Source organism: Hyla sarda, chromosome 7, assembly GCF_029499605.1.
Source record: "Hyla sarda isolate aHylSar1 chromosome 7, aHylSar1.hap1, whole genome shotgun sequence".
NCBI classification, from domain to species: domain Eukaryota; kingdom Metazoa; phylum Chordata; class Amphibia; order Anura; family Hylidae; genus Hyla; species Hyla sarda.
In genome coordinates, this window is record NC_079195.1 from 116,285,292 (window position 1) to 116,312,267 (window position 26,976).

At 45.0% G+C, this 26,976-nt stretch overlaps 1 protein-coding gene across 14 annotated transcripts in view; it reads left to right on the plus strand.

The window, feature by feature from the left end:
- The first annotated feature begins 4,302 nt into the window (after positions 1-4,302).
- LOC130282350 (serine/arginine repetitive matrix protein 4-like) overlaps positions 4,303-26,976 on the plus strand; it is a 37,473-nt gene continuing 14,799 nt past the window's right edge. For 10 of the 14 annotated variants that reach the window (XR_008846348.1, XR_008846350.1, XR_008846347.1 and 7 more), the window contains exon 1: positions 11,716-11,881. Coding sequence is in view for 7 of the 14 variants with exons in the window: in XM_056530508.1 (XP_056386483.1) it covers positions 11,819-11,881 (63 nt within the window). In the remaining 7 variants the exon portion in view is untranslated. Of the gene's footprint in view, positions 4,425-4,668; positions 4,725-9,888; positions 10,212-11,715; positions 11,882-26,976 lie in introns of those variants that run through there. The other 4 variants (XR_008846349.1, XR_008846352.1, XM_056530512.1 and 1 more) reach the window with 3 other exon arrangements.

The following is a 26,976-nucleotide window of genomic DNA, read 5'->3' on the forward strand; positions in this document are numbered from 1 at the left end:
GCACATACTCCCACCACATGTGTATAGCAGTGTGTGTGTGTATGTACATTCCTATACGGGTGGGGGTATGTACTACAGACTACGGTGCAATGCTCTGCACATACCCCCACCTGTATAGGAATGTACATATACACACACACCCTTCTATACACATGGGGGGATATGTGCAGACTGCAGAGCATTGCCCCCTAGGGTCTTCTACAGACCCTGGAGTGCAGTGCTCTGCAGTCTGCACATACCCAATGGGAGCTATAACACAAAGTATAAAGTGTTAAAAAAAAATTAACCCCTTCCCTAATAAAAGCTTGAATCCCCCCCCCCCCCCCCCATCCTTTCCCATTTTTCCAATAAAATAATGAAAAAGGGTACATAAATGTATTTGGCATCGCCAAGTAAATGTTAATTAAATTCCATGGTTGATGGTGTACACCTATAAAAATACTAAAGTCCAAAATTGTGCATTTTTGTATGCCATTTTTATATGCCATAAAAAAATAATAAAAAGCGATCAAAAAGTCCCATCAAAACCAAAAATAGCACCAATAAAAACTTCAGACCATGGCACAAAGAATGAGCCCTCATATAGCCCTGTATGTGGAACAATAGAAAAGTTATAGAGGTCAGAATAGGACCATTTTAAGCATACTAATTTTGGTGCATGTAGTTATAATTTTTTTTTTACGTAGTAAACTAAAATAAAACCTATATAAATTGGGTATCCTTGTAACCGTATGGACCTACAGAATAAAGATAAGTTGTCATTTTTACAGAAAAGTGAACTGTGTAGAAACAGAAGCCCCCAAAATTTACAAAATGGCATTTTTTATTTCAGTTTCACCTCACAAATAAATTTACATGGGGAGTATGTGCAGAGCATTGCACCCTAGTGTCTATACATTCCTATGTTAGCGGGAGCAGGCGGGATTGGACAAACATTTTAGTGGGAGCGGGCGGGATTAGACACAAATGTTGTGGGGGCGGGCAGGAGTGGAGCAAACGCCCTATGGGAGCAGGATTGAAAAACCAGTCCCGCGCAGGGCTCTAACTCAAACTGTGTTTCCATTCTCCCAAAAATGTATACTTTATTTGGCAATAAAGTTCCCACCGATCTAACAAATTCTGTGAAAGGTACAGATAATCCAATAGTAAAACCTCCAGCAAGAAAACCCATAAGCATTATTGTGTAATTTACAGTGGAAGCATAAATGGTATAGAAGAATGAACATCCCCTAAGGTATCCGTCGGCTAAACATTGATTTGGACATTACTTTCCCATAAACATACACACTTGGTCAGCCAAGTTTGTATCTTTATTTCAGTAAGATGAGACGAGAGGTCTATAACCCCATAAGATATTTTTAGCAATCTCCCTGGGTGACAAAGGTTCAGACATAATGAAATCCAGATTGCCTGGCTCTTATTTCTCCAAAAGTCAGATGTCAGGGAACATAAAGCTGCCCAAATACATCTATCTACTGTGTATGGTCAGTTTAAAGGGGTTCTCCCTTGTTTATACTGTTTTTGTTATTATATTTGTGTGTTATGTGTGTATAAGTATGTGTTTTTTTTATGTGTGTTGTGATTATGTATATATGTATTTTCTTACCTTTTGTGAAGATCCGGAAGCTGGCCCCTTTTTCTTCCAGCGGCTTGCTGTGTAACCTCGGCCTCCGCCATGTTGTGTTCGGTAAGTGGGATGTCGGGGGGTGTGTTCTTGCTTCTGTCCTTCCTATCTTCTGACGTCCGAGGCAAATCTTTTCTTCCTGTTTCTTCCGTGGCTCAGCGACGAATCTGCGGCCTGCGGCCTAGTTTTTTTTTTTTTTTTTTTACCAATAAAGTTTTTTTGGTCTAACTGACAAACTGCGCATGCGCGAGTACGCAAGTGCTACACTAACAGCGTAGCGTACGTTAGGTCTACGCTAATAGCATAGCGCCGCGCAAGCGCAGTTTGTCAATTAGACAAAAAAAACTTTATTGGTAAAAAAAAAAACTACCTGCGCATGCGCCAGAAGAGGCCGCAGATTCGTCGCTGAGCCACGGAAGAAACAGGAAGAAAAGATTCGCCTCGGATGTCAGAACATAGGAAGGACAGAAGCAAGAACACACCCCATGACATCCCACTTACCGAACACAACATGACGGAGGCAGAGGTTACACAGCAAGCCGCTGGAAGAAAAAGGGGCCAGCTTCTGGATCTTCACAAAAGGTAAGAAAATACATATATACATAATCACAACACACATAAAATAACACATACTTATACACACATAACACACAAACATAATAACAAAAAACAGTATAAACAAGGGAGAACCCCTTTAAAGGGGCTGTCTCACAAAGAGATGAAAGCTAGCAAAGCTGGTTCAGCTTCTGATATTCCTGGGGGAATCCATACCTGTTATATGTATTGGGGAAGATCTATCAAATAATCTGGTCTGGCAGGAAGAAGTCACTGGGGACCATCCTGCTGACTTGGGAGGTTGGGTGTTTTGTTTTGTTTTTTGCATTTATGTCAGAACTGCTGTAACGATGAGCCACCCTTGTGCAAATCACCTCAAATGTACATGGCGCTCTCACTCCTGAGCCTTGTTGTGCGTCTGCAGAGCATTTTACGCCCACATATGGGGTATTTCCGTAATCTGGAAAAATTGCGTTAAAAATTTTGGGGGTCTTTTTTTCCTTTTACCTCTTGTGAAAATGAAAAGTATAGGGCAACACCAGCGTGTTAGTGTAAAAAATTTAATTTTTTTTACAATAACATGCTGGAGTAGACCCAAACTTTACCTTTCCATAAGGGGTAAAAAGAGAAAAAGCCCCCCAAAATTTGTTAGGCAATTTCTCCAGAGTACAGAAATGGAAGTGGTCAAACCTTCAGCTGTTGCAAAACTACCAGCATGCCCTTTGGCTGTCCGTGCATGCTGGGGATTGTAGTTATGCAACAGGTGGAGGCACACTGGTTGCAAAACACAAAGTTTGTTACTTAACTCAGTGTTTTGCAACCAGTGTGCCTACAGCTGTTGCAAAACTACAACTCCCAACATGTATGGTCTATCAATGCATGCTGGGAGTTGTAGTTTGCAACGGCTGGGGTCACACTGGTTGTGAAACACTGAGTTAAGTAACAAACTGTGTGTTTTGCAACCAGTGTGCCTTCAGCTGTTGCAAAAACTACAACTCTCAGAATGCAGTGACAGCTGAAGGGCATGCTGGAACTTGTAGTTATGCAACAGCTGGAGGCACACTATTAACACTACCAGCATGCCCTTTGGCAGTCCGTGCATGCTGGGGGTTGTAGTTATGCAACAGCTGGAAGCACACTGGTTGCAAAACACTGAGTTTGTTACTTAACTCAGTGTTTCCCAACCAGTGTGCCTCCAGTTGTTGCAAAACTATAACTCCTAGCATGCCCTAACAGTCGAAGGACATGTTGGGAGTTGTAGTTATGCAACAATTGGAGAAGAACAGTTTGGAGACCACTGTGTAGTAGTGTCCAAACTGTAGCCTTCCAGATGAGGCAAAACTTCAACTCCAAGCATGCCCAGACTGTCCAGGCATGCTGGGAGTTGTAGTTCTTCAAAACCTGAAGGGCCAGATATTACAGAACTACAACTCCCAGCATGCCTGGACTGTCTGGGCATGCAATGTACCCTAAAAACACTACACTAACACAAAATAAAGGGTAAAACACTACATGCGATCACACATCTTATCCCCTATCCTAAGATGTCTTAGGGCTGGAGTACCACTTTAAATTGGGCTAACCTGGCAATCTAATTATCACAGGTGTCAGAGATTGTTTTCAGTGATCAAAAGAGCCCTAAGACATAATGCCATCCATGAGTTAAACTGAAAAACAAAACATTTAATCTTTATGACACTTAAATATCATATGCATAATCATTTGGAACCGGGTGCATAGTATTTTACCAAGGTACTTCTTTGGATTCAGTTTAGTTTTTTGCAACTGTGGCAAATAAATCATTAAAATTATGCAAATCTCTAATCCCACTGCTTTTTATATCTCATACTTTTCATATTTGTCAAAAATAAATAAGCATGACTTTCAATTTGCCAAAAGAAACTATGTAATATCTGGTGTAGTTCACTATGTGCACCAAAGGACACTGGGGGAGATTTATCAAAACCTGTCCAAAGGAAAAGTTGCCCATAGCAACCAATCAGATTGTTTCTTTCATTTTTAACAAGGCCTCTAAAAAATGAGAGAAGCGATCTGATTGGTTGCTATGGGCAACTGGACAACTTTTCCTCTGGACAGGTCTTGATAAATCTCCCGCACTATGTACAGTATTAGCTGGTGTAGTTCACTATGTGCACCAAAGGACACTATGTACAGAAATAGCTGGTGTAGTTCAGTAGTTGCATTGTATTCAACTGCTGATGTGCACCATCTTGGGGAAATTATGGTACAAGTTACTTACTGTTCTCTTCTGTCAGATTTGCTTCAACTTCTAGTATATAAAATTAGGGGTGAATCTAGTCCAGGGGTTCTCAAATGGTGGTATGCGTAAGCCTTGGGGTACACCACAGGTTGAGCGGAGGTATGCCAATGGGCTGACAAATACCGGCCATGCTGCGGCCATGGCTACTGTGAGGGAGCTAAGTGGTTGCCAGGGAGACGTGTGACCTCCCCTGATATTGCACGGAGGTGACGCACAGTGCAGGAGGACGTAGAACGGGACACACTGCATACATGAGCAGGCCGGGTAAAGTAAAAAAAAAAAAAAAAAACAAGTGAAAAATAAGTGTATGGGCCGGAGGGAGGGTTTTTGTATGTGTAAATATATATATTAGCCCAGGAGGGTCGGAGGAAGGGGGGGGGGGGGGGGGGAAATAATAGCACAAGGCATTAAGATGAAGGGGGGATCAGGATGAGGGGATGGGGAGAAACAATAGCACAAGGCATCAAGATGGGGGGTGGGATCAGAGGGAGGGGGGTATGATGGCACAAGGGGATTAACATGGAGGGGAGGTGATGATTATCTCCCCCCCCCCGCCCCGCTCCATTTTAATTCCCTCGTGCCATTATTTCCCCCTCCCTCTGATCCTTGTTTGCCATATCCGATAGTAATAGCACAAGGGGATTATGATGGAGGGGGAATATTGGCACAAGGGGATTAATATGGAGGGGGGGTTGATTATCCCCCCTCCATCTGAATCCCCTTGTGCTATTATTCCCCCTCTATCTTAATTCCCTTGTGCCATTATTCCCCCTCCATCTTAATCCCCTTGTGCTATTATTCCCCCTCTATCTTAATCCCCTTGTGCCATCACCCCCCCCCCCCTCCATTTTAATCCCCTTGTGCCATTATTCCCCATCTATCTTAATCCCCTGGTGCCATTATCCCCCCTCCATTTTAATCCCATTGTGCTATTATTCCCCCTCTATCTTAATCCCCTTGTGCCATTATTCCCCCTCCATTTTAATCCCATTGTGCTATTCCCCCTCTTTTTTAATCCCCTTGTGCCATTATTCCCCCTACATCTTAATCCCCTTGTGTTATTATTCCCCCCTCCATTTTAATCCCCTTGTGCTATTATTCCTCCTCCATCTTAATCCCCCTCCATTTTAATCCCATTGTGCTATTATTCCCCCTCTAATTTAATCCCCTTGTGCCATTATTCCCTCTACATTTTAATCCCCTTGTGCTATTATTCCTCCTCCATTTTCATCCCCTTGTGCTATTATTCCCCCTCTATCTTTATCCCCTTGTGTTATTATTCCTCCTCCATCTTAATCCCCTTGTGTTATTGTTCCTCCTCCATCTTAATCCCCTTGTGTTATTATTCCCCCCTTCATCTTAATCCCCTTGTGCCATTATTCCCCCCCCCCATTTTAATCCCCTTGTGCTATCATTCCCCCTCTATCTTAATCCCCGTGTGCCATTTTTCCCCCTCTTTTAATCCCCTTGTTATTATTCCTCCTCCATCTTAATCCCTTTGTGCTATTATTCCCCCCTCCATCTTAATCCCCTTGTGCCATTATTCCCCCTCCATCTTTATCCCCTCGTGCCATTATTCTCCCCTCCATCTTAATCCCCTTGTGCCATTATTCCCTCCTCCATCTTAATCCCCTTGTGCTATCATTCCCCCCTCCCTCTGATTCCCTTTTGTCATATCGGATAATAATGGTACAAGTGGAATAAGATGGAGGGGGGGAAATGGCAAAAGGGGATCAGAGGGAGGGGAGAATAATGGCAAGAGGGGATTAAGATGGAGGGGAGAATAATGGCACAAGGGGATTAAGTATCGCATTAGTATAAAGGTAAGCACATGCCTTTTTTCTGCGGGTACCCCATACTTTAAGCCTTTGTGGGTACAGTCACTGGTCTACTCATTCTGCTGGCTGAGGCGAGAAATGAAATTGGCCATCACTCCTGCCAATGTAGAAAATTTGCATGTCAAAATTCATTCCACACAATGGAGTAGGACTTAACAAAAATCCTCTTTACCAGCTTGGGGGAAAAATCTTGTTGCGGTTCTGGCCATACATTTTATATGTTGTAATTCAAAGGGTAAAATCTGTGGTTGAATTCAGAAAAAAATTGTCAAAACCAAAGAAGCACAATGAGATTTTACTGCAATTTTTGAGTCTTTACTTCTGGTGCTAGAGAAGGCTGGGCACACCGTCTGCCTTGACTTGTATTGGCACATGCCCAGTGCAAACTAAGAAAAACAAGCATGAGCAGAATTTATTTCTGCTGGACATTTTTGCAGACAAATGCCCCCTCCCATAGGCATGAATGGAGGGGGCATGGCTGTGATGTTGCGTTTCGGTGGCAGCGGCCAGCACAGAATGCTGGGGGCTGCACCAAGATTGTGGGGGTCCAAGCGGAGGGACCCCTGCGATCATACATCTTATGCCCTATCCTTTGGATAGGGGATAAGACGTATAAAAGCTGGAATACTCCTTTAACATGGAAATCCCTAGAAGCCCCATGTACCCCAGCAGTTACATCGGTGGGAATGGAATTACCCTGTTTTTTTTAAGGTAGGCTATGGTCCCATGTAGAGCTTACACGGCCTGTTTCACACTCAGCAAAATCTGCTGTGCAGCAAACAATACGCTGCGTATTCTCCATTGAGCATACACACTGGGCGTGACTGTGAAGTGCAGCCCCATCTCCAACCCTCACTGAAAACACAAGGCTGCTGCCAGGTAGGTGTGTGTATGCTCAACGCCAAATGTGCAGTGTTTTTCCAGCTGTGCAGCGTGAAATAAGCTGGGTAAGCGCTACGTGGGACCCTAGGTCTAAATTTATAAAGGGGGAGATTTATCAAAACCTGTGTAGAGGAAGAGTGGTGCAGTTGCATCCAATCAGATTGCTTCTGTGAAAAATGAAAGAAGCAATCTGATTGGTTGCTATGAGCAACTGCACCAATCTTCCTCTGCACAGGTTTTGATAAATCTCCCCCAAAATGTTGCAGCTCTTTCCGTGCAACTTTTCCACAAACTTTTACTGCTTTATGGTCTTTTCACATGTACAGTATTCTGCGCAGATTTTATGCACAGGATTTTCTGCTGCAGATTTCAATGTAAACTGAATGACTGAACACAGCTTCAAATCCTGCGCTTCAAATCCTGTACGTGTGAATAGACCCTTAGAAGAGTTTTTGCAGTGGTTGCTGATTAATCAAGTGCGACTTTTTGAAAAAAGTTGCAAATTTGTCACACATGAGCTCATTTCCACACAAACTCAGACTGACTCCAACCAGCCCTACAAAAGCATCTGGCACCATGCTGAGGTGATGTGGCCGTGCGACAAACTTTTTATCAATTGCTGTACAACATTTGATGAGTTTGTGAGTCACATGCACGTCAAAATCACTGCAACAATTGCGTCCTAAACCTGCACGGAGAGTAGACCGTAAATGATAAATTTCCCCAGCACAGTATATTTTATTTTTAACCTCCTAGATACCTATGCATTAAAGGGGTACTCCGGTGAAAACCTTTTTTCTTTTAAATCAACTGGTAGCAGAATGTTAAACATATTTGTAAATTACTTCTATTAAAAAATCTTAATCCTTCCTGTACTTATTAGCTGCTGAATACTACAGAGGAAATTCTTTTCTTTTTGGAATGCTCTCTGATGACATCACGAGCACAGTGCTCTCTGCTGACGTTATTATAATAATAACAACGCTTTATTTATTGTTGTCCTTAGTGGGATTTGAACCCAAGTCCCCAGCACTGCAAGGCAGCAGTGCTAACCACTGAGCCACCATGCTACCCTTAGCATACATCTGCTATGCATGGTTGCTAAAATGAACAGAGATGTCAGCAGAGAGCACTGTGCTCGTGATGTCATCAGTGTTCCAAAAAGAAAGGAATTTCCTCTGTAGCATTCAGCAGCTAATAAGTACTGGAAGTATTAAGATTTTTTAATAGAAGTAATTTACAAATATGTTTAACTTTCTGCCACCAGTTGATTTAAAAGAAAAAAAGTTTTCATCGGAGTACCCCTTTAAACTGGTAGGATATGGCATTAGAAGAGTCTAAGAGCAGTTGCCCCTAGCAACCAGATTCCAATTCTTATGAAAATGAAAGTGGGCATCTGATTGGTTTCTATGGGAAACCGCTCCTCTGTAGCTTTGCATCTCAGATTATCTAGTAAAGTGCATGTAACATAAAAACTAAAAAGAAATCAGCAAATGAGAAGCTTTGAATACAACGTATACAGTGATTGCTCAACTTACAATGGCCTCAACATACAATAGTTTCAACATACAATGGTCTTTTCTGGACCATTGTAAGTTGAAACCAGACTCAACATACAATGCTACGGACAGTCCAGATCTGTGAAACATGTCAATGAACTGACCAATCAGAATGGGCATTCACTGGTAAAACTCCTGTATTACTGAAGCGTATGCACTGCCTGGTGTCTGGTAGTGCCCACTAAAGTACAGGGAGGTATTACATGTTCTGTACTTTTTACCCATGCCAGGATTAGCTGCTCTTTTGGACACCAGGTGAGGGAGACTCCATGTTACTTTTTAGGACACTGTGTACTGTACAGGACCCCGAAGAAGCTCCTGTCCTCTACATAGACCAGTGCTTCCTAAACAGGGTGCCCCCAGCTGTTGCAAAACTACAATTCCCAGCATGCCCGGACAGCCTTTGGCTGTCCGGGCATGCTGGGAGTTGTAGTTTTGCAACAGCTGGAGGCTCCCTGCTTGGGAAACACTGACATAGACAGTGATTTACAGTTCCCAGCAGATCTTTCTTACTTTTATATGTAAGGATTTGCTTTATCTATATTAGTGATCTACTTATTTTTATTTAATTCTCACTTTTTCCTATTTTTGGATGACATTTTGGTGCCTTTAGAACCAATTAACAGATTTCCATAGAGTTCTGGTCTCAACATACAATGGTTTCTACATACAATGGTCGTCCCGGAACCAATTAATATTGTAACTTGTGGGACCACTGTATATCCTCTGGATACGATCTGGTGATAATGACTGAAAATTAAACAACAGTGAGGAAGTGCTGCATAAGTCCGGATTTCATTGCAGAATTCCGCATTAGAATTCTATCGGAGGTTCCGGGGGGAGCAGAGTCCCATTTAATTCAACGGGATTCTTCTGCTCCGTGTCCGCAAAAAGAACGAACCTGTTTATTGTTCTTGTGGTCTTCGAACGAACGGCGTCCATGACATGATATGCCGGCGCCCGCAGTCTCTGGAATGTCTGCATGGAGATTATCCATGCGGACATTCCGGAAGTGTGAACATAGCCTTACAAGACACGGATCTACCTATGTGCCAAATTTGGGTCAAATGGTGATGCCTATAGAGGACACACAGACAGACATTCCTTTTACAGCATAGATTAGCAGATATGTGCTTACTTGCTGCACTTTGACACACTTGCGCCATTTTTCTCCTGCTGAGCAGAGCACCTGAGCTCATTTCTACTAGTCATACAGCTATATGGAAGGACAGGAGGCTGCTTCTAGAGACACATTTCACACCTTGCATCAGATTTGTTAGCAATGTGTTGCAGGGCGTCTGTGGTGGTTACACATATTTCTTACATTACAGACAACTGTTATTGAACACGTCCCACACTTTTTCTGTGCAAAGAGGCCTGAAAGGAGTCACTGGCTGCCAGGAAACACGCCAAGATGGCCTGACCAATAGACAGCAGCATTGTGTGTAAACCTGTGAACTCGTCAGCTAGAGGTAACTGTAGGGCATAGACTACACGTCTGTGAACAGCCTACAGCTCCTGACCCGCCTCTGGCCAATCACAGCGCTCCCTCACTTGTCCGATCACAACTAACCAATCAGCTGTCACTTGGGGGTTTCCGCCTCTTCTGCTCTAAAATATCACGCTCGACAACTGCTGAAGCTTTAACCCTTAAATTGTTAAAGATTTCCATACTAATTGATACAAACCCGTATATTTAATAGATTTAATAGATCTTATGATGTGAGTCAGTGTTTACAGGGATACAAATCTGTAAGCAGTACACAACACAAAGAGACTGTACATTATAGATATATATATATATATATATATATATATACACACAGAAACACAAATATACAGATTAAACATAAAGATATATATGTACACACACATACAATTTGATTTTAATGGACTATATATTGTACATATGTACATGAGGGAAATTTATCAAAACCTGTGCAGAGGAAAAGTTGTCCAGTTGCCCATAGCAACCAATCAGATTGTTTCTTTCATTTCTTACAGGCCTTCCTAAAAATGAAAGAAGCGATCTGATTGGTTGCTATGGGCAACTGGACAACTTTTCCTCTGCACAGGTTTTGATAAATCTCCCCCCATGGAGTATACATTAGGGCTGGGCGGTATATCGGTTCATACCGAATACTGAAATTTTTGTGCTGCACGATATTAACTTTAACCCATACCGCAATACCGGTTTGGACCCTCTCCCTCAGGAATGAATGAATTATCAGCCAAGCGTTGTCCCCACATCGGGAAACTAATCATATGTGACCCGTGAGTGCTGTTCTGCCCCCCCCCCCCCTGTCCCCATCGAGGTACTACTCACATATGTCACCTGCCCTCCTTGTCCTCCTGTTTGTTGCGTCCACCGGCGCTGACACTCTATACCAGTGGTCTTCAACCTCCAGATGTTGCAAAACTACAACTCCCAGCATGCCCGGACAGCCGTCCGCAGGTTGAAGACCACTGCTCTATACTGTATCCCTATGACCGGGCTGCAAAAGGTAAACAAAATAAACTTTAACTCACCTTCCCCGTCAGTCCAGACCAGCTTACTAGGGAATGGAACGTCGGACAGCCATCAGCCTATCACCAGCCGCAGCAATGTTCCGCCTCGGCCGGTGTCAGGTTGAGTGCACTGTCATGTAATAAGCCGGCTTCTTACATGACAGTGGGCTCAACCTATCACCAGCCGAGACGGAACATTGCTGCGGCTGGTGATAGGCTGATGGCTGTCCGACGTTCATGTCCCCAGCGTAAGGCCAACGTGGGAACATGCGTTAAAGTTTATTTTTGTTTACCTTTTGCAGCCCGGGCATAGGGATACAGTATAGAGTGTCAGCGCCGGCGGCCGCAACAAACAGGAGGACGAAGAGGCAGCGCTTGCAGGGTGATGTGAGTAGTACCCCGATGGGGACAGCGCAGCGCTGGGCTAATATTTAATTTGGGGGGGGGGACAGCATTATATACCGGGGAACCGTCATAAGTTACAAAAATACCGCGATACACATATTTGGCCATACCGTCGAGGCTTAGTATACATTGTTTCACTGGGTAGAGACGTACAGTATGCTCTCCTATGCAGCAGGGTGAAGCAGAAGAATACCGCTTGGTATGTGCTTTATACAATGGCAGTCTAGAGGTAATGTATATAGCATATGTAAGTTGTATGTGTTGGAAGTAGTTCCCCACATTTGCCTCATACATGTACACTAAGTGCAGATTCATCTTCCAGTACAGTGTGGTTACTATGAGAGGAGTATGATGAGGGTAGTAGTCTCATAATCTCATAGAAGGAGATTTATCAAGGTCCATAGTAGATTTCTTTTGCGTAAAAAAGTCGCACGTATTTGCACACGTGCGACTTTTCTATACATACTGCGACTTTTTGATTTTTGCTTATTCCAAAGCAAATTTCTGCTCACATATAGTAATTATTATTTTTTTTTTACTTTGCAGTGGTCATGTATTTATCATATGCGATAGTCGCCTTTTATGAAGAAAAAAAGTCATATTTGAATGTCGCATATGTATTCCAGGTCCAACCTGGCTTACAGAAAGTGCATACGTCCACAGAAAAGGACATTAACACCCACTTTAACTCCTTAACGACGAAGGACGTATATTTACGTCCTCCGCCGCCCCCCGGTGACCCCGTGTCATATCGGGTTGGTCCCAGCGGCCATCAACGGCAGGGACCCGCGGCTAATACAGGACATCACCTATCACGGTGATGCCCTATATTAACCCTTCAGACGCAGCGATCAAAGCTGACCGCCGCGTCTGAAGCGAAAGTGAAACTATCCCGGCTGCTCAGTCGGGTTGTTCGGGACCACCGCGGTGAAATCGCAGCGTCCCGAACAGCTTACAGGACACCGGGAGGGACCTTACCTGCCTCCTTGGTGTCCAATCGGCGAATGACTGCTCCGTGCCTGAGATCCAGGCAGGAGCAGTCAAGCACCGATAACACTGATCACAAGCATGTTAAGACACGCCAGTGATCTGTGTAAAAGATCAGTGTGTGCAGTGATATAGGCCCTATGGGACCTATAACACTGCAAAAAAAAAGTGTTAATGAAGATCATTTAACCCCCTCCCTAATAAAAGTTTGAATCACCCCCCTTTTCCCATTAAAAAATAAAACAATGTAAATAAAAATAAACATATGTGGTATCGCCGCGTGCGTAAATGTCCGAACTATAAAAATATATCGTTAATTAAACCTTACGGTCAATGGCGTACGCGCAAAAAAAATCCAAAGTCCAAAAAGCGTATTTTCGGTCACTTTTTGTACCAGTAAAAAATGAATAAAAAGTGATCAAAAAGTCAGATCAAAACAAAAATGGTACCAATGAAAACTTCAGATCACTTTCAGATCAAGTTATAGGGGTCAGAAGATGACAATTTTAAACATATACATTTTCCTGCATGTAGTTATGATTTTTTCCAGAAGTACGACAAAATCAAACCTATATAAGTAGAGTACCATTTTAACCGTATGGACCTACAGAATAATGATAAGGTGTAATTTTTGCCGAAATATGCACTGCCTAGAAACGGAAGCCCCCAAAAGTTACAAAATGGCGTTTTTTCTTCGATTTTGTCGCACAATGATTTTTTTTTCGCCGTGGTTTTTTGGGTAAAATGACTAATGTCACTGCAAAGTAGAATTGGCGATGCAAAAAATAAGCCATAATATGGATTATTAGGTGGAAAATTGAAAGGGTTATGATTTTTAAAAGGTATGGAGGAAAAAACGAAAATGCAAAAGCTGAAAAACCCTGCGTCCTTAAGGGGTTAACAACTGTTCTTGTTCTGCATCATGAAACAAAGCTACTACATTTAATGTTAATTATAGAAAAAGTTAATTATATAACTAACAACTCTCATTTTAAGGTTGAAAATACACACCTTGTTAGTTTTAGGACACGTACATGCTGGTGTACCCACTGAATTTTAAAATTAATGTTGTGTTAAAATAGAATAAGGCACAAAATAATTGTGTAAGAATATTTACAAACTAAGTAAATAACCCATATGTGGCACTAAAATTTTTCCTTAAAAAAAAAAAAAAAAAAGAAACATCCATAGTAATACAGCTTCATGCACATTTTGGGGTGGGTAACGTACTAAGCCGTTTTTTTTTTTTGTGGCTTCACTATTGTTTATGTGCCTGTTGGTGCTGCGCTGTCTTCCTTCCTGATGGAAACTCTGGCCTCAGAGCAGTGACGCAAGACTCCGCCCACCAACGACACAAAATGCAGGCTCAAAATTAAACAAAAATGCCTCCAGAGTACGGATATTCATGGTGCGGCATTTTCCGTTTTTGCATTTTCTTTTTTTCCTCATCACCTTCTAAAAATCATTTTTCTGTGTACGGGCCGGTATGAGGGCACATTTTTTGCGCCCTTTTCTGGAGTTTGTATCGGTACCATTTTTGTATTGATCAGACTTTTTGATTGCTTTTTATTCATTTTTTCATTATATAAAAAAATGACCAAAATACGTTATGTTGGATTTTGGAATTTTTTGGCGCGTACGCAATTGGCCGTGCGGTTTAATTAACAATACATTTCCACACGCGGCGAAACCACATATGTTTATTTACACAGGTTTTTTTTTATGGGAAAAGGGGGGTGATTCAAACTTTTATTAGGGAAGGGGTTAAATGACCTTTGTTAACATTTTTTTTTTCACTTTTTTTTGCAGTGCTATAGCTCCCATAGGGAGCTATAGCACTGCACACACTGATCTTTTACTCTGATCCCTGCAAAGCCATAGCTTTGCATGGATCAGCGAGATAGGGGCTCGATTGCTGAAGCCTGTAGCTCAGGCTTGGACCAATCAAACCCAGATCGGACGTGATGGAACAAGGTAAGTGGGTCTCTGCTCGCGTCCTAGCTGATCGGGACATTGCGATTTTATCGTGATGTCCCGATCAGCCCGACTGAGCTACCGGGATGCGTTTACTTTCACTTTCAGACACGGTAGTCAACTTTGATCGCCGCGTCTGAAGGGTTAATAGCGCATGGCACAACGATCGGTGCCACAAGCTGTTAGCACAGGCGTGACACCGTTTTAAACACCGGGATCGGGCTTAGGGTGTACAGGTACACCCTACATCCTTAACAGGTTAACCTCTTGGGGACAAAGGGCGTACAGGTACGCCCTTGCTCCCTGGTACTTAAGGACCAAGGGCGTACCTGTGCGCCCGGACCAGGGTGATTGCTGATATCTATCAGCAAACACCCCATGCAAATGCCCAGGGGGGTCCTGAGACCACCCCATGTCGGCGATCGTCACAAAAGGCTGGTGAATTTGAATTCACACCGGCGATTTGCGGCTACCCTGGTCATATGGGTCTCCGGTGACCCAGAAAATAAGGGGGATCGGGCTTGTCCAAGACACCCACGATCCCCCTGAAGGGATAGGAGTGAGGTGGCAGGGGTACCACTGTTCCTAACCCTGCTATTGGCCGTCTGGAAGCGACGACCAATAGCAGATCGGGGGGTGGAGGGTTAACTTTTGGTTTCCCCCTTCTGCCTACCCACAATAGGCCGGGCAGAACGGGGAAATCGACGAGGACCCATCGGCAGCAGCAGTGATCGGTGGCAGAAGAGGACGGCGATACGGCTCCCTGGATCATACAGAAGTCGGTGAGTTGCCTAGCAACATCTGGAGGGCTAAAGTTTGAGACCACTATACAGTGGTCTCTAAACTGTAGCCCTCCAGATGTTGCAAAACTACGACTCCCAGCATGCCCAGACAGCTGTTTGGGCATGCTGGGATTTGTAGCTTTGCAACAGCTGGAGGGTCACAGTTTGGAGATCACTGTGCAGTGATCTCTAAACTGTGGCCCTCTAGATCTTGCAAAACTACAACTCCTCGCATGCCCACACAGCAGTTTGCTGTCTGGGCCTGCTGAGATTTGTAGTTTTGCAACATCTGGAGGGCCACAGTTTGGAGATCATTATGCATTGTCTGTCAGTACATGCTGGGAGTTGTAGTTTTGAAACAGCTGGAGGTTTGCCCCCCCCCCCCCCCCCCCCCCCCATGTGAATGTACATTCACACGGACGGGTTTACAGTGAGTTTCCTGCTTCAAGTTTGAGCTGTGGCAAATTTTTCGTCGCAGCACACTCCTAGCGGGAATCTTACCATAACCCACCAGTGCGAATTTACCCTAAAAACACTACACTACATAATTAAGGGTAAAACACTACATTTACACCCCCTTACACTGTCTCCCCCACCCCCCCAATAAAAATAAAAAACGTATCGTATGGCAGTGTTTCCAAAACGGAACCTCCAGCTGTTGCAAAACAACAACTCCCAGCATTTCCGGACAGCCACTGACTGTCCAGGCATGCTGGGAGTTTAGCAACAGCTGGAGGCACCCTGTTTGGGAATCATTGGCATAGAATACCCCTATATCCACCCCTATGCAATCCCTAATTTAGTCCTCAAATGCGCATGGCACTCTCTCACTCCAGAGTCCTGTCGTATTTCAAGGAAACAGTTTAGGGCCACATATGTGGTATTTCCGTACTCGGGAGAAATTTGTGCTACAAATTTTGAGGGGCTTTTTCTCCTTTTACCCCTTATGAAAAGAAAAAGCTGGGGGCTACACCAGCCTGTTAGTGTAAAAAAATAAAACATTTTACACTAACATGCTGGTGTTGCCCCATACTATTTATTTTCACAAGCGGTAAATGGGAAAAAAAGGTCCCCAAAATTTGTAAAGCAATTTCTCCTGATTACGGAAATACCCTATATGTGGGCGTAAAATGCTCTGCGGGTGCACAACAAGGCTCATGAGTTAGAGCGCCATTTACATTTGAGGCCTAAATTGGTGATTTACACAGGGGTGGCTGATTTTACAGTGGTTTTGACATAAACGCAAAACAATAAATACCCACATGTGACCCCATTTTGGAAACTACAGCCCTCACGGAATGTAACAAGGGGTATAGTGAGCCTTAACACCCCACAAGTGTTTGAAGAATTTTCATTAACTCCTTGGGGACGGAGACCATTATAACCCTAGGGACGGGAGCATTTTTTGCAATTCTGACCACTGTCACTTTAGGCATTAATAACTCTGGGATGCTTTTACTTTTCATTCTGATTCCAAGATTGTTTTTTTGTGACAAATTCTACTTCATGTTAGTGGTAATTTTTTTGTCGATACTTGCATCATTTCTTAGTGAAAAATTCCAACATTTGATGAAAAAATTTAAAATTTTGCATTTTTTTTTAACTTTGAAGCTCTCTGCTTGTAAGGAAAACAGACATTCCAAATAAATGATATATTAATTCACAAATACAATATGTCTACTTTATATTTACATCATAATGTTGACATGTTTTTACTTTTGGACGACATCAGAGGGCTTCAAAGTTCAGCAGCAATTTTCCAATTGTTCACAACATTTTCTAAATCAGACTTTTTCAGGGACCAGTTCAGTTTAGAAATACCCCATAAATGACCCCTTTATAAAAACTGCACCCCTCAAAGTATTCAAAATGACATTCAGAAAGTTTGTTAACCCTTTAGGTGTTTCACAGGAATAGCAGCAAAGTGAAGGAGAAAATTCAAAATCTTAATTTTTTACAATCGCATGTTCTTGTAGACCCAGTTTTAGAATTTTTACAAGGGGTAATAGGAGAAAAAGCCCCCCAAAATTTGTAACCCAATTTCTCTCGAGTAAGGAAATATCGCATATGTGTATGTCAAGTGTTTGGAGGGCGCAGTAAAGGGCACAGAAGGGATGGAGCAACAATGGGATTTTGGAGAGTGAATTTTTCTGAAATGGTTTTTGAGGGGCATGTCACATTTAGGAAGCCCCTATGGTGCCAGAACAGCAAAAAAAAACACATAGCATACTATTTTGGAAACTACACCCCTCAAGGCACGTAACAAGGGGTCCAGTGAGCCTGAACACCTCACAGGTGTTTGACGACTTTTCGTTAAAGTCGGATGTGTAAATGAAAAAAAAAATTTCACTAAAGTGCAGTTTTTTCCCCCAAATTTACAATTTTTACAAAGGTTAATGGGAGAAAATGTCCCCCAAAATTTGTAACCCCATCTCTTCAGAGTATGGAAATACCCCATGTTAGGGCGTAAAATGCTCTGCGGGCAAACTACAATGCTCAGAAGTGAAGGAGTCATATTTGGCTTTAGGAAAGGAAATTTTGCTGAAATGGTTTTTGGGGGGCATGTCACATTTAGAAAGCCCCTATGGTGCCAGAACAGCACAAAATACCCACATGGTATACTATTTTGGAAACCACACCCCTCAAGGCACGTAACAAGGGGTACAGTGAGCCTTAACACCACGCAGAGGTACGTTCATTACCAACGTCCCTCTGTGTCGTCGTCAAGGCAACGCCTCTATTCCGGGCCCGAAGCGCGGAGAAGAGGCCCCCCGGTGAAGATGGCAGTCCGGAACCACTATCCCACCGGACGACCTCCCCACCGGACAGTCCTGCAGCACCAGACCAGCGCACCCTAACGTCCCGCCGAGCGGAGGTGAGTACAGAACTAAAGGGGGTGAGAGGGGGCTGGATGATGTCAAAGGCCGCAGTGGTCTTCAACCTGCGGACCTCCAGAGGTTTCAAAACTACAACTCCCAGCAAGCCCGGACAGCTGATGGCTGCCCGGGCTTGCTGGGATTTGTAGTTTTGAAACCTCTGGAGGTCCGCAGGTTGAAGACCACTGTATCAGACATTGACAAGCGGTGATGATGAAGGGGGGGGGCTGATGAGATGTGGTGATGATGAAGGGGGGGTGTGGGATGATGACAAGGGGATGATGAAGGGGGGGGTGTGGGATGATGACAAGGGGATGATGAAGGGGGAGGGGATGATGACAAGGGGATGATGAAGGGGGGGTTTGGGATGATGACAAGGGGATGATGAAGGGGGGTGTGGGATGATGACAAGGGGATGATGAAGGGGGGGGGGTGGGATGATGACAAGGGGATGATGAAGGGGGGATGATGACGAGGGTGATGATGACAGGTGGTGGTGATGATGATGAGGGTCTGGATGATGACAGGCGGTGATGATGATGAGGGTGTTAATGACGGGGGTCTGGATGATGACAGGGAGGATGATGTATTTCCCACCCTAGGCTTATACTCGAGTCAATAAATTTTCCTGGGATTTTGGGGTAAAATTAGGGGCCTTGGTTTATATTCAGGTCGGCTTATTCTCGAGTATATACGGTAGAATATGTCACACAAAAACATTCTCAGAATCAGAATGAAAAGTAAAAGCATCCCAGAGTTATTAATGCTTAAAGTGATAGTGGTCAGATGTGCAAAAAAACGCCCTGGTCCTTAAAGGGGTAATCCGGTGGATTTTTTTTTTTTAAATCAACTGGTGCCAGAAAGTTAAACAGATTTGTAAATTACTTCTATTAAAAAATCGTAATGATTCTAGTACTTATTAGCTGCTGAATACCACAGAGGAAATAATTTTCTTTTTGGAACACAGTGCTCTCTGCTGACATTATGACCACAGTGCTCTCTGCTGACATCTCTGTCCATTTTACAAACTGTCCAGAGTAGAATAAATTCCCCATAGCAAACATATGCTGCTCTAGACAGTTCCAAAAATGGACAGAGATGTCAACAGAGAGCACTGTGGTCATGATATCAGCAGAGAGCACTGTGTTCCAAAAAGCAAAGAATTTCCTCTGTAGTATTCAGCAGCTAATAAGTACTGGAAGGATAAATATTTTTAAATAACTTAACTTCTTGTGCAAACAGTCTTTACAATTATACAGTTTCTCCTGAGGTAACCAGGTGTGTTTATTTGTGAGATATTTTTATGTACCTATTTTTTATGAGTATAGGTTATGGGTTATGTGTACTGAACTTTGAATGTATACTAATGAGTTTTATGTACTGAGTTATGTGTACACTGAATTTTATGAATGTGAAGTCAGTCTTGATATCTGATTGGTATGTTTTTGATAAGACGCTAGTGACATTTATTGTTACTCCCAGCGGAGCTGGGAGAGCACCTTTAAGTAAACACTATAACACCTATAAGGAATGCATTTATTATTATTTATATTTCTTTTTCTTCCGTACAGAAATTTTGTACTTGTGTACAGGAATTTTATACTTCTGTACAATAACGCCACTTATAATTTTGATATTTTCTGTAACCAGACATTTGTTTGGCATACAAGGGTTACATATCAGCAGCATAATACTTGAGATATACAGGTCATATTTACCTGCTGTTGGTGTGCAAATTTTTAAGCACAAATATATATTATTACCATATCATTTACATAAACGGTCATGTAAGGCTCCACAGTCCCCCTACATTATAGAGTTCGGCATAAAAACACGACTAAGCCGGATGCCGGGTACAAACTTACTAGGATCTCCTCAGGCAAGGAGTCTCTCGGCCAGGGGCCCGGGCACAAACTTTTGGGGGTTACGTTGCTTAACAGGTGAACTTCTTGGCATAGTCCTGCCAGGCAATTTCTCTTAAACGGTTACAAAACTGAAAAACCTGTAAGACAATGAAGGTATTGGTGTACCACTGAGTTAATGACAAGCAAATAACATAGAGTTAGATGATATTCTTCCTTGTTTCCCAACCCCGCCAGTCGGAGTGCTTTCGTCCCTGGGACATATATCTTGGAGCACGGGGTTGGGGTTCCCGCATAGGAGGGACATAAGTATCCCATGTCACATTGGTTAGCCTTGACTGGGCTATCGTGGGGTTTACATTTACCACCACGTTGACCTAGGCAGCTGAGGCCACAGGAACAAGTTTAGGTGCCGGTTGGTCCAGCCACACCTCCTTGGGTGGAGTAGGCCGCGGCACATCATTTGGTGCCTGTAGATGAGGCCAAACCTCCTCCACAGGGGGAGTAGGCCTAGGCACATATGTTGGTGCCCGCTGAGTAGGCCTCACCTCCACTGGGGGAGTAGGCCTGGGCACATTCTCCGTTAAAGATGAGATGGAGCTTGACTTCATCTTTTTTGGAGCCATCAGGGGCGCCTCGGACAGGTACTGCTCCTCCTCACCATCTGTAGACCTTGTCGGCCGAATCCCGTGGGGATCTTCATCCCAATCATCAGATGGAAAGTAGGTGAATGGAATCTATGTTGGATTTTTGGGCCTAGTAATGGCTGCAGCCCATTCCCCCCACAGGCTCTTGACTGGGGTGTACTCCACAATCTCCCCTCGCTCTAGGGAGTGGTATCTTTTAGGCAGGTATTCCTGCTGAATGGCCCTCCATGCCGGCAGTCCTGGAGGGTACCAAACCCTCTTGCTCTGTTGAATTTGACCACTGTGGCGTGTCAGTGCTCTAAGGGTGGCTCACCCTCTTGAGGATAGTCAAGCATACGGATGTACATAGCTACCAGCTTTTTAGTGTCCCTCTGTTGCTCTGCCTAGACTTCATAAGGGAGGCGTTTCGGTACATATCTCTCCCTATGCTGGGCCTTTAACTTCTCAATGATGCGGGCCCTTCCGGCCTCAGCTGTAGGTACTGGTGGATGGGACTTCCCAGGCTGGGGAAGGATGTGGTCCCGCATATACTGTATGAGTGCAGGCTCATCGCCGAACACCCATTTTGGGAGAGGGGGTGAACGCGAGGGTGCACTGGCTGGAGCTACTTGTGACAAGGGGATCTCTCTCTCTGGGCTTGAGGAAGAAGAAACGGCGGCATCAGATACTTCTGTGGGAATCTCGGCCAAGGATCCCCATGTCCTGTGGTGAGGGGACAGTCTCACCGGTGATGCCATCGCTGATGTCCCTGGTGATGCCCCTTTCGGGGTAGCTGGCCACTCATCATCCTCTCGTAGCGGAGACAGGTTCCAGACCTCCTCGGCCCCCAGGGACAACTGCTGCAAGCGGTCAGCAAGTTCTTGGAAGAGTTGTGCTGCGGCCGCGGCAACTTTCCGCTTCTCCGTCTTGCTGCTCTCCTCACATGTTGCGGTGGGCTCCGCCATCTCCGTACACCTCGCCATCAGTGGCCTTGTTTCAGTGGCACTGATTTAGATTTTTACATGAGATTAGCATTTAAAGGGGTACTCTGGTAGAAAACTTTTGTTACACGCTGCGCTCCGGATGCAAGCTCCGGCCGGGAGCACAGCCTAATCTATTACACCTAATAGAGGTGGGTGGGGTGCAGGAGCCAACATGGAGGTAGCCACTCCCCTGTATGTGTAATACAACCAAAGAATAAGTTGGCCAGCACGGGGGAGTGGCTACCTCCATGTTGGCTCCTGCACCCCACCCACCTCTATTAGGTGTATATAAGGTGCCTTGGATGTTTCAGACCTTGCAATGCCTGTTGTACTGTTCACACAGAGGCATATTCACAGTGTAGGGTCCGTCCCAGAATGAGGTCACCTTACCGTGGTGGGACGGTCCATGCTATTTGGGGCCAAATTTGCAAGCTAAGTACCTCATAATTTCATAGTTTCATATCTTCATTTATTGCATTACAGCTGTATAGCTTTTCATGTTCTATCTATATACTCATGTTTTATCTATATACTCATGTTTCATCTATATCTTTGTGCTGGCAGTGTGCTGCTGTATTCTCCTGTTGCTGTATACACATACATAGATATCTATCTCTTATCCCCCTCCCTTGCAGGGTATATTTCTAACACATGCCTCGCAACAGCTGGAGGGACCCTGGGAGATCACATTGTGCAGCTTTGACAGCGCTTGTGACAGTGTGAGCGGTAACAGGGGCGTCATATTGGCCTAGTGACAGATTTACCACTACATATCACATACAGGGAAAAAAAACTAAACTAATCACAACTACACACATACAGACACACACAAACACAATGGGGCGCCGGCACCGATAGTCAGGGGGAGAGAACGGGCAGCGGCGCAGATAACCAGCGGGAGAGGAGCGGCGGCAGCAGGGCTCTAGACCCCAGGAAAGGCAGGGGGAGAGAAGCGGGCAGCGACGGCCTCTCTCCCCCTGCCTTTCCTGGGGGTCTATCAGGGTATACGCCTGCACACACACGCACCCTCATTTTACCAAGGATATTTGGGTAAAAAACTTTTTTTACCCAAATATCCTTGGTAAAATGAGGGTGCGTGTTATAGGCCGGTGCGTGGTATACCCCGATAAATACGGTACATTTCTGACTACCGTACCAGACTGACTAGGTTACACATTTTCTCACCATTAGGCAATACTGGCTGAAAACACATGACTGTAAATATAGATTTTTTAAATTTTATAAATTTTTTTATTTATTTTTTCTATTTTCACATAACATACACAAAAATAAGTCCCACCAACAGTACAAAATCACATGAATAACCCAAATTTGATCCGACACCCAGGAATAACAAAAATATATATATTTTTTTTTATCAGGATTCATTTTTCATAGACCTCTCTTTCAAACTCCCTGTCACGATGCCGGCTGGCAGGTAGTGGATCCTCTGTGCCAGAGAGGGATTGGCGTGGACCGTGCTAGTGGATCGGTTCTAAGTCACTACTGGTTTTCACCAGAGCCCGCCGCAAAGCGGGATGGTCTTGCTGCGGCGGTAGTGACCAGGTCGTATCCACTAGCAACGGCTCAACCTCTCTGGCTGCTGAAGATAGGCGCGGTACAAGGGAGTAGACAGAAGCAAGGTCGGACGTAGCAGAAGGTCGGGGCAGGCAGCAAGGATCGTAGTCAGGGGCAACGGCAGGAGGTCTGGAACACAGGCTAGGAACACACAAGGAAACGCTTTCACTGGCACGATGGCAACAAGATCCGGCAAGGGAGTGCAGGGGAAGTGAGGTGATATAGGGAAGTGCACAGGTGAACACACTAATTGGAATCACTGCGCCAATCAGCGGCGCAGTGGCCCTTTAAATCGCAAAGACCCGGCGCGCGCGCGCCCTAGGGAGCGGGGCCGCGCGCGCCGGGACAGGACCGAGGGAGAGCGAGTCAGGTACGGGAGCCGGGGTGCGCATCGCGAGCGGGCGCTACCCGCATCGCGAATCGCATCCCGGCTGGAAGCGGAATCGCAGCGCCCCGGGTCAGTGGATCTGACCGGAGCGCTGCAGTGGAGAGAGTGTAGCGAGCGCTCCGGGGAGGAGCGGGGACCCGGAGCGCTCGGCGTAACAGTACCCCCCCCCTTGGGTCTCCCCCTCTTCTTAGAGCCTGAGAACCTGAGGAGCAGACTTTTGTCTAGGATGTTGTCCTCAGGTTCCCAGGATCTCTCTTCTGGACCACAACCCTCCCAATCCACTAAAAAAAAGGTTTTCCCTCTGACCTTTTTAGAAGCTAAGATCTCTTTGACGGAGAAGATGTCCGAGGAGCCGGAAACAGGAGTGGGAGGAACAGATTTGGGAGAAAAACGGTTGAGGATGAGTGGTTTAAGAAGAGAAACGTGAAAGGCATTAGGGATACGAAGAGAAGGAGGAAGAAGAAGTTTGTAAGAGACAGGATTAATCTGACACAAAATTTTGAAAGGACCAAGATAGCGTGGTCCCAACTTGTAGCTAGGGACACGGAAGCGGACATATTTAGCGGAGAGCCATACCTTGTCTCCAGGGGAAAAAATGGGAGGGGCTCTTCTTTTCTTATCCGCGAACTTCTTCATGCGTGATGAAGCCTGTAAGAGAGAATTTTGGGTCTCTCTCCATATGATGGAAAGGTCACGAGAAATTTCATCCACAGCGGGCAGACCAGAGGGCAAGGGGGTAGGGAGGGGGGGAAGAGGGTGACGGCCGTACACCACGAAAAATGGGGATTTGGAGGAAGATTCCGAGACTCTGAAGTTATACGAGAATTCGGCCCATGGAAGGAGATCTGCCCAGTCATCCTGGCGGGAGGAAACAAAATGTCGTAAATAATCACCCAAGACCTGGTTAATTCTTTCTACTTGTCCATTGGACTGGGGAAGAAAAATTTAATTTAATCTTGAGTTGTTTACAGAGAGCCCTCCAGAATTTAGACACGAATTGGACGCCTCTATCCGAGACGATCTGCGTAGGCAACCCGTGAAGACGAAAAATGTGTACAAAAAATTGTTTAGCCAACTGAGGCGCTGAAGGAAGACCAGGAAGAGGGATGAAATGTGCCATTTTGGAGAATCGATCAACGACCACCCAAATAACAGTGTTGCCACGGGAAGGGGGTAAATCAGTAATAAAATCCATACCAATCAGAGACCAAGGCTGTTCGGGGACAGGCAGGGGATGAAGAAAACCAGCGGGCTTCTGGCGAGGAGTCTTATCCCGGGCACAGATAGTGCAGGCTCGCACAAAGTCCACAACATCCGTCTCCAGAGTCGGCCACCAATAGAAGCGGGAGATGAGTTGCACAGATTTCTTGATGCCCACATGACCTGCAAGATGGGAGGAGTGACCCCATTTGAGGATTCCGAGGCGTTGGCGTGGAGAAACAAAGGTCTTTCCTGGAGGAGTTTGCCTGATGGAGGCTGGAGAAGTGGAGATCAGGCAGTCAGGTGGAATGATGTGTTGCGGAGAGAGTTCAACTTCTGAGGCATCCGAGGAACGAGAGAGAGCATCGGCCCTAATGTTCTTATCGGCAGGCCGAAAGTGAATCTCAAAATTAAATCGGGCAAAGAACAGAGACCACCGGGCCTGGCGAGGATTCAGCCGTTGGGCAGACTGGAGGTAGGAGAGGTTCTTGTGGTCGGTGTAAATAATAACTGGAAATCTTGATCCCTCCAGCAGATGCCTCCATTCCTCAAGTGCTAATTTGATGGCTAGAAGCTCTCGATCCCCGATGGAGTAGTTCCTCTCCGCCGGAGAGAAGGTCCTAGAAAAAAAACCACAAGAGACAGCATGCCCGGAAGAATTTTTTTGTAGAAGAACAGCTCCCGCTCCCACTGAGGAGGCATCAACCTCCAATAGGAAGGGTTTGGAAGGGTCAGGTCTGGAGAGCACGGGAGCCGAAGAAAAGGCAGACTTGAGTCGTTTAAAGGCGTCTTCCGCTTGAGGAGGCCAAGACTTGGGATCGGCATTTTTTTTGGTTAAAGCCACGATAGGAGCCACAACGGTAGAAAAATGTGGAATAAATTGCCTGTAATAATTGGCGAACCCCAAAAAGCGTTGGATAGCACGGAGTCCGGAGGGGCGTGGCCAATCTAAGACGGCAGAGAGTTTGTCTGGATCCATTTGTAGTCCCTGGCCAGAGACCAAGTATCCTAGAAAAGGAAGAGATTGGCATTCAAACAGACATTTCTCAATTTTGGCATAGAGTTGATTGTCACGAAGTCTCTGAAGAACCATACGGACATGCTGGCGGTGTTCTTCTAGATTGGCAGAAAAAATTAGGATATCGTCCAGATATACAACAACACAGGAGTATAACAGATCACGAAAAATTTCATTAACAAAGTCTTGGAAGACAGCAGGGGCGTTGCACAGGCCAAAGGGCATGACCAGATACTCAAAGTGTCCATCTCTGGTGTTAAATGCCGTTTTCCACTCATCCCCCTCTCTGATGCGGATGAGGTTATAGGCACCTCTTAAGTCCAGTTTAGTAAAGATGTGGGCACCTTGGAGGCGATCAAAGAGTTCAGAGATGAGGGGTAGGGGGTAGCGGTTCTTAACCGTGATTTTATTAAGACCGCGGTAGTCAATGCAAGGACGTAGGGAGCCATCTTTTTTGGACACAAAGAAAAATCCGGCTCCGGCAGGAGAGGAGGATTTACGGATAAAGCCCTTTTTTAAATTTTCCTGGACGTATTCAGACATGGCAAGAGTCTCTGGGGCAGAGAGAGGATAAATTCTGCCCCGGGGTGGAGTAGTGCCCGGGAGGAGGTCGATAGGACAATCATAAGGCCTGTGAGGAGGTAGAGTCTCAGCTTGTTTTTTGCAGAAAACATCCGCGAAGTCCATATAGGCCTTAGGGAGACCGGTTACTGGAGGAACCACAGAGTCACGGCAAGGGTTACTGGGAACCGGTTTTAGACAGTCCTTGGAACAAGAGGGCCCCCAACTCTTGATCTCCCCAGTGGACCAATCCAGGGTTGGGGAATGAAGTTGAAGCCAGGGAAGTCCAAGGAGAATTTCCGAGGTGCAATTGGGGAGGACCAAAAGTTCAATCCTCTCGTGATGAGATCCGATGCTCATTAGAAGGGGCTCCGTGCGGAAACGTATGGTACAGTCCAATCTTTCATTGTTTACACAATTGATGTAAAGGGGTCTGGCGAGACTGGTCACTGGGATGTTGAACTTGTTGACGAGAGAGGCCAAAATAAA